Raw genomic sequence first — 7,884 nt, 5'->3', positions numbered from 1 at the left:
AAATCAACTCAGTTGGTACACAAAAGCATGAAAGTATGGTACCCAGTCCTATTTTCTAACTAATAGTTCAAACTTGCAAACACACTGGTTTGCAAGTTTGATCTGCAACTTAATTCCTGGTAGATTCCATAGTATTTGGCTGATCGACATTAATCAATGCAAAAAGTTTAAAATTGTAGAAAAGAACCAATGTAATATGATGACAGCAAAGAACAATTCAAGGGGGATTTTTTTGTTGTTGTCGTTTAATTTTTTTCATCTAATTCTTAAATAAATAAATGTGTGTACACAGTATCGATGTCTGATGATGGTCATCAGAAGAAACCACGGTGTTCTGGTTGGAGCTTGATGAATAAATCAGACCGGTTTAATGAAAAAAAAGACAATGTGTGGACAAAAAGGTACAAAGAAGATGCTGGACACTGTAGCAAACAAAATAAAATATTAAACAATGCAGATGACTATTTTTTGCTTTTTGGAGGAAATCTGGCAATGCACGCACGCACGCGCACACACACACACACACACAAACACACAGGGAATTTCAGGAGTTATACTCTCTACTAAATCAGATCTGGATAAAAAGAAATTCCAAAGTTTTCACTGTTTCAACTGGTTATGGCCGATATTAAGGATTTAAGGATGTCCGGCTTTGGCAACTCCTATGAAATAAGACCTACCAAAGCGAGTGACAAACCACGGCTCCTGAACAAACCTTTTTTCTCAAACCAAAAACTTGAGCCATTTGAAAAGTCTGAAACCTGTTAAATCGCATCCTACACACAGGGGCTTTGACTCCCATATGAGGTACAGTATTCACTGCATATTGTAAAATTATGAATGACAAAGTTGTGGACAAACCAAAAAAGTCAAGTCAGATAAGAATCTTAATCTGTGGTTACCAACTTGTTTAACTCCGTCTTGGTTTGATGTGGTGACGCTTGATTGTTTGCACACAATGAAAACAGAGGCAAATGAGTGTTTGAAAGAAAAGTCTTTGTTTTTCTTTTTCCAGGTCTGCCTCCAACATTCAACACTGCCATCTCCACTCTGGTCCCTAACCCGATAACTTCTGTTATTTACAAAAGAAAAACAGGAATACAAAACTAACAAGATTCCTCTTGGAACAGGTTAACAAAGTGCCATAATCCATTGTTTGTCTTTTTCAGGAAAAGCTCCAATTTTTTCCGATCTGTCCTAAAACAACCATGTATATTAAAAGAGTTATAATTATTCTTCTGTTCATACTGGCAGTCAGGTAACCCCTCATAGCTCAACTGTAATTTAAGAAATGGACAAGATTGTGTCGTCGTCCTGTGTTAAAATCCATTCCAGCTAATATTAAGCTTCACCAGTCTGTTATTTTGGATATTTTTAGTTACAATCCTTTGGTATCAAATTCTCTACTTGAATTTCTATCTGTCATGCAGATGAAATCACTGTCTGATGAAACAGGAAAAGGGGAATTTTGTACTAAAAAGACTATAACTTTCCGACTGCAGCCAAAATTGCAACGTATTTTGCACAGAACATCGTCTTGAGCATCAAGTTGCACTAGCAGGGTATCGCTTCAAAGCTAGTATGAATAGGAGGACTGATTCGAGATCAATAACTCTTTCAATGTACATCTGGGCATGTAAAACAGACATGAAAAGTTCTGAACATTTCCTTTAACCTCACCTTGCCCTGTTTTCTCCATCTACATGGTCAACAGTGAAAACAGGAGCAACAACGGTAAAACTGATCCCAAATTCAAGCTAGAGAGTCTCTCTCTGTCTCGATCAACTGGTCCCCATCACAAAGCAAGGCGAGCATCGTCTCTGACTCACTCTTTGTAACAGCAGTAGATCCCTGCTTTATTTTAGAGTCAAATCTTCAGCTCCTCTTCTGTGACTCTGCAGTCATGTCAGCCTTAATGTTCAGATCCGATTGGATCTGAGATGCGTCTGTGGTCAGTTTCCTCCCCGAAAAGAGTCAGTCTTCAGAATGGATAAAACTTGAGAGTAAACAACACAGTGAGAGTTCACCTACAGGTGAAAAATAAAAGTTTGCTATTTTGATTCCTCGACAGAGAAGGCAGGGGAGTCAGGGGAGTCTGAAACCAATGTGAGGATACTGGATCCATTAATAATCACCATAATGGTTCTAGTGTCGTGTCCTTTCCTGCCAGAGTTCAGGTGAGGGGACCAAATCCTTCAGGACAGTAGATAAAAGCCAAACGCATTGTCCTCTGCTGTTTTGGCTTCATGTGTTAAACACATCAGTATAGCAGCGCCCCCCTCCACCACTTCAGCACTGACACACTTAGTCAGGCATGTCGATGCAGAGTTTCGGTGGCGGGACGAAGTACTTCCCAGGGCTCTGTGTGATCACCACGCCGGTCTTCTTGTGGAACATGGGGGCAATCTTTGGTGGCGGCTCGGGGACGGGCAGATCCTCAACTGCCTCGGGGTCCTCGCTGCGTTGGAGGTCGTAGGACACATTGCCATACTCTCGCAGGAAGGGTAGGAGCTCCAACAGGAAGTGGCAGAAGTCTTTGCGGATGCCAAACCACCCTATAGGAACATCAGGACAGAAATGACAATGTTTTAATTTGACAACTACCATAAAAAATTAACGTACTACAAGAGTACAACAAAGTTTAAAAGGTCCCATGTTGTATAAAGGTAGATGTCCATGTGTAATGTGATTATAGATCAGGTCTAGGTTCTATATTAATACTGTGAAGGTATCAAAGCCTCAGTCCACAGAGAAACGCACACAGCCTGTATTCAGAAACTGAGCCGTAAAACCAGCTGTCAGGACGTGTTTTCTCTAAAATGAGGAATTATTCAGTTTTTCTGTTTTCTGTGATTATAAACTGAATCTTTCGATTTTGATATTTTTCAGTAATTAAAATAATCATCAGTTTCTGTCATAGATTTGACACACAAAGCAAATCAAAGAACAAAATAATAAGTATAAATGACTACCAGTATACACCCAGTGGCCACTTTATTAGGTACACCTGTACTGCATTGCTATCTTTATGAAACTCATGTTCAGTTTATGGCGACACTGTTAAAAACATGTAGATTTTATGATTATTACTGCAGCCAAAGCTAAAGGTGGTTTTGTGCTGGACCACTTTATATTGAGAGGTAAAGATACAGTGCATTACATCATCATCATCTCAAACTATGAGCTCAGTGTTAAAATATAACTGAACTATCACCTCTGTGACAATATAAAAAAAAACCTAAATCAATAGGCAGAATAAAAAAATACTTAATGGCTGAACAGTTTCATTAGTTTAGTACCTAATAAAGTGGTGCTTTAGTGCTGTCAAATACTTTGGATTGTAAGGTTTTATTGGTTATCACAGAAAAGAATAGCAGTAAACCCCCCCACCCAGTGGAGACATTCAGCAGCCCACAGCACATTGCAGGCTTTAAATACTCACAGTGGTTCCCTCCCTTCTGACCAAAGGTGGTGGCCATGAGTGTGAGCAGGGAGAGCCAGAGGGGGACGAACACGCACACGTAGCTCAGGCTGTTGTGTCCGTCCAGCTTGTGCACCAGAAGGATCTAAGAGACAATGTTGGGGGAATGTTGGGGGGGGGTCAAAGGATGTAATTGGGGAGGGGTGAAAGTGCATGCAGCATATAAGTAAAGGTGGATAATGAAAGTGTAAAACAAAAATGAGTGTTTTATTTTTGAACAAGCCTTTCCAGGACACCCTGTGTACATTTTAAACTGACTATTAAAAGAACTGTACATTTAAGGCCAGTGAAGGGCAGGGTAGGCTATTTATATTAGTACAGCCACTTTAGATCCAAGTTTTCTATTTAATTTTGTGAGACAGGTGCAACAATATAATTAGTATGTGTGTAGTTAATGATATAATTTAAGAAGGGAATAAAAACAGCGTCATTTTAATTTGAGAAAAATGCCCAAAATGTGGATGTAAATAAATGAAACAGAAACAACGAACTGAACAGTAACATATTTGTATCTGAAACTCACTTCAAAGGTGAGAAGCGGTACGACAATGGTCATCCAACTGATTGCCATGGTGATGTGAGTTCGCCGTTGCTCGGCGATGATGTCAATGGAGCGGAGGAAGAGGACAGACCAGATGATGTAGTAGAGGACGACAAGGCACAGGAAGGACATCAGGATCCACAGTGGGACACACACCACCTGCAAACCCGACACACACACAGGTTTCATTTAAGAAGATGAAGGGAAGGAGAATATTATAACCAACTGTGGCCCTACAGTGAAAGCATAATGAACATATAGATTACATGTGAATAGAACTGTAGTGTATGATAGACAAACAATGGCTAATTTCTGATCTAGTTTGTGTCAGAGTATCTCACCAGCCAGGGCCAGTTGATGATCCTGTCCAGCTTCAGAGCGATGAAGATGAACTGGAGAATGTTCACTGAACACAACACCTCCAGCTGAGGAGATGGAGGGATGAAGAAGACACAAGTTCAGCACTGTAATTTTAAACATATGAAATTTTGGACGTATGAAACACTGCTCGTTTTGTCTTGCATGGTGATCAAACAAGATTACAGTGTTTATTATGACATCACACAGTGACGTGTCAGGAGCAAATGAACACCTTGAAACATATTTAATGAAAATAATGTAAATATCCTACAACAGGTGTTAACCTTTGTCTATATGCAAGGACTGTTCATATAAAAAGGATTAACCATTCCTGAACTCTCACCTAATACAGAATTAGTAACGAAGTAACAAACTTGAATTATCTAGCCACAGTTACAAGAGTTCGGCTGCAGGTTTGTGACGTTTTGTTTTGCGTTCCTGGTGTCGTTCCTTGTATGTATTAAGATTCTTTACCTCAAGAGAGCGGTCGTGTCTAAACCCCCAGACGCAGGCTGCTACAGAAACGGGTGACACGAAGAAGAGAGGCATGAAGACGAGAAGCCAAAAGTAGTTTCCCCTCGCTACACGGTCGCACACCAACACCTCAAACATCAGCAGCAGGACGTGAAGGCCCACAGCGATCAGCATGGCCTTGAACTCCACACATGTCTCCCCTTCGGCCCTAAGAGAAGACACACAAAGGCCCAATTTTATTATTTAGAAGGCCGACTAAACAGAAAAAAATCACACACAATACACACATAAAGCTGCTTTTGGTTAAATCCTCATTACTGCAGATTTAAAGCAAATATTCTATTGTGCAAATATATTCTGAAAGCACCAACACTCAACGCTTCACACATATTGAGGTCAATATTGAGAGCAGATGCAGTTTACTTTTTTTAGTGTGTGGGTAAAAACTTTTAATTTCCCAACCACTGGTGTCCTAATGACACACATAGTCATTGAGTGTGCAGTAAACATATGAGAAGAGAAGCAGTTTAATGTGCTGGACTTCTAGTTTTACCCTCTGAACTATAAATGTGTGTTTTAAGTCTACCTGTACTGAGGGTTGTGGGCCCAGACCCCAGTGCCCACAGAGGCCCCAAAGATGACCAACAGCTTCCAAAGCCATATTGGGGTAAAAACAGCCCAGTAGCTCCACTGGATAACTCCATCCAGCCGCAAGGACAGCAACACAGAGAACAGCAGCAGACAGGAGTAGATCAGGAACTTACTGCAACAGGGGAAAGAGACCGAGTTCTTATAGTTACAGACAATGGAGGGAACCATTTTCTTAAAACATTATAAAAACAGATGGTGGTGTGTGGAGAATGTGTATTAGTAAAATATCAATGTTTGAAGAGAGTGACACATAAAATGAGCAACCTGAAAGTTAGGATCATGGAAGAGTTGATGTCAATCATAAGTTTTCATTAATTGTAAATAGAACAAGACACCGTCTCACATTATTAAGTATAATTTCTGAACACATGCCTGAAGAATTGACTAAATGGCTGCAGTTATCATGTCATACAGTTTAGAGCTGCACTGATTAGTTGATCGAAAAAATTATCCTCAACTATTTCATCATAACCAATGAATAATTTTAAGCCTTTCTTAAAGAAAGTATGTCAAAATTCTCTGCCTTCAGTTTCTCAAATGTGAATATTAAGGATTTGGAAAGCTATGATGGGCATTTTACTGACATCTTATTGACCAAACGACTCGGTCGATCATCAAATTTATCAGAATAATCAAACAGAACAAATTAAACAATCAATAACACCACGAACCCTTATGTGCAGCCCCATTGCTAGTTCCATCAGTTACCGTGCAGCTAGTCAGCTTTAACTAGCAAATTCCCAACGTTACTTTAGCTAGCATGTTTGCCAGGCCTTGTTAAACCAGAGACATTTTTTTCCGTTTTAGCTACCGTGCTAGTCGTTAGCTCACAGTTTACTTTTATCTGTTTAGCTACTAAAATATGTATTCACATGTATTCAAAACAGGCATTTTAGTACATTTTCGTACAGCAGGGCAACGAACAGCCATGCAATGCTAGGTAGCTACATAGCTAGTTAGCTAAAGTGCTAAATCGCAGTGCTAACGTTACCTGGGATTGAAGTCCTGAAACAGTCCTCTTAAATTCATGGTGTAACAAAGGCTTGTAAGCGAACTAACATTAGTTCCCGGGGTCGTTAGCTAATTCACCGCCTGATTATCCTGATTTGTTTGCTTAACATTGTAGTTTCCGTGGCAGTTGAGCGTTTTGGTTGCGTTTCATTACAAGCTCTGTGCTAGCCCGTGTGTTTTGGTTTTTTTTCCTCAGAAATCACGTGACTTCCTGTAGCCAGACGAGACATTTCCAGCCCTGAGCAAAAGAAGAAGAAGATGCTGATGCTGATGACTTTCTTGTCTGCCATATTTTTTGTTTGTTTTTTGATTGGTTTTGTTTCTCTGTTTGATATTTTATGTATAAGGTATTTACTTAATCATGTTTTTCTATTTTATTCATTTTTTTGTTGGATGCCCATAATTTAATTTACTTAACTGGTCCTAAATTGTCTTCGTTTAAACTATTTGACTTATCAGATTCATTATTTTTGTTTATAACTGAGTCCCACAGAAGACTTTTAATGGATCACGATGTAATACAAAAAAAAAGGAATGATATGGAAAGTGATTTTATTTACAGTTTTTTTTTCTCAGTCGCTTTGGTACATTTCTCGAATCATCCTCGACATTTGCAAAACAGTAAGTGAATTTCTCAAAACAATTCGTACAAACAGCAAAACACCATGGATTACCTGCAAAAGCCAGTCTCTTGCTCAAAATCCTTAGTTCATCTCTCAAAAGTAAATATCTGTGTCAATGAACATGTCACTGCCATCAGAATGACAAGTCTTTGTGTTATTGTGTACGGATAAGAGTCAAATTGCTTAGTCGTGTTGTCAATATAACAGTGTACTCTGGAGGGATGTTCTGATGTAAACTATGGCTAAAGTTTGGATAACACTTATTGTAAATTGTAAGTTACACCTTAGTGTATGTGGGAGATTGATTGCAAGAGACTGGACAAGATTCACATTTATGCTTTTACTGTTTGTACTGTAATTTGTTGACAGACCATGTGTTCTCTGTTTTGCCTCCCAACTCCTCCGCCACGCAGCCTCACTCCTCTTCCTCTTCTTCTTCTCTCTGGGTGTTGACCCTGTTCAATTACTTGTCCTTCCATTGTCAGACATTGTAACATTGTGTTGTGCTCCGGCTATATATATATATATATATATATATACTTACCAGTTGATGGTTCATGAGATGCACCTTTGAGCTATTTCAGAAAACTGGTTGATCATTTGTTGATCGAATGCTTCACACATTTCCCTTCGTTAAAGAAAGTCAAAATTCACCTGGGAGCGATTTACCAATTCAGGACAGATTTAGAAAAAAAAAAGTCTGATGGAAATGTATAGAGATATGCTTGACATATTATGACAAC

The 7,884-nt window shown here is 39.2% G+C and overlaps 1 protein-coding gene across 1 annotated transcript; it reads right to left on the bottom strand.

Moving 5' to 3' along the window:
- Positions 1 to 338: 338 nt before the first annotated feature.
- On the bottom strand, positions 339 to 6,726 carry tmem185 (transmembrane protein 185). The gene is made up of 7 exons (XM_056369789.1): positions 6,499 to 6,726; positions 5,443 to 5,619; positions 4,857 to 5,064; positions 4,364 to 4,447; positions 4,005 to 4,181; positions 3,443 to 3,566; positions 339 to 2,555 (listed from the first exon to the last, which is right to left on the bottom strand). Exons 1-7 carry the CDS (start codon positions 6,534 to 6,536, stop codon positions 2,305 to 2,307), a joined length of 1,059 nt encoding a protein of 352 aa, XP_056225764.1. The 5' UTR covers positions 6,537 to 6,726; the 3' UTR covers positions 339 to 2,304.
- Between the last annotated feature and the right edge of the window lie 1,158 nt (positions 6,727 to 7,884).

This window comes from Seriola aureovittata, chromosome 23 (assembly GCF_021018895.1).
Source record: "Seriola aureovittata isolate HTS-2021-v1 ecotype China chromosome 23, ASM2101889v1, whole genome shotgun sequence".
NCBI lineage: Eukaryota > Metazoa > Chordata > Actinopteri > Carangiformes > Carangidae > Seriola > Seriola aureovittata.
Note: the sequence above shows the minus strand (reverse complement) of the source record. Positions and strands in the feature narration are given on the sequence as shown.

Excerpts from the sequence above, each read along its gene's own strand:
- tmem185 (XM_056369789.1), bottom strand. The coding sequence starts at position 6,536 with ATGAATTTAAGAGGACTGTTTCAGGACTTCAATCCCAG. Across the intron at positions 5,620-6,498 it reads TTTCAGGACTTCAATCCCAG|TAAGTTCCTGATCTACTCCT; the intron begins GTAACGTTAGCA and ends CCCCTGTTGCAG. Across the intron at positions 4,182-4,363 it reads TCATCAACTGGCCCTGGCTG|GTGGTGTGTGTCCCACTGTG; the intron begins GTGAGATACTCT and ends TCGGGTTTGCAG.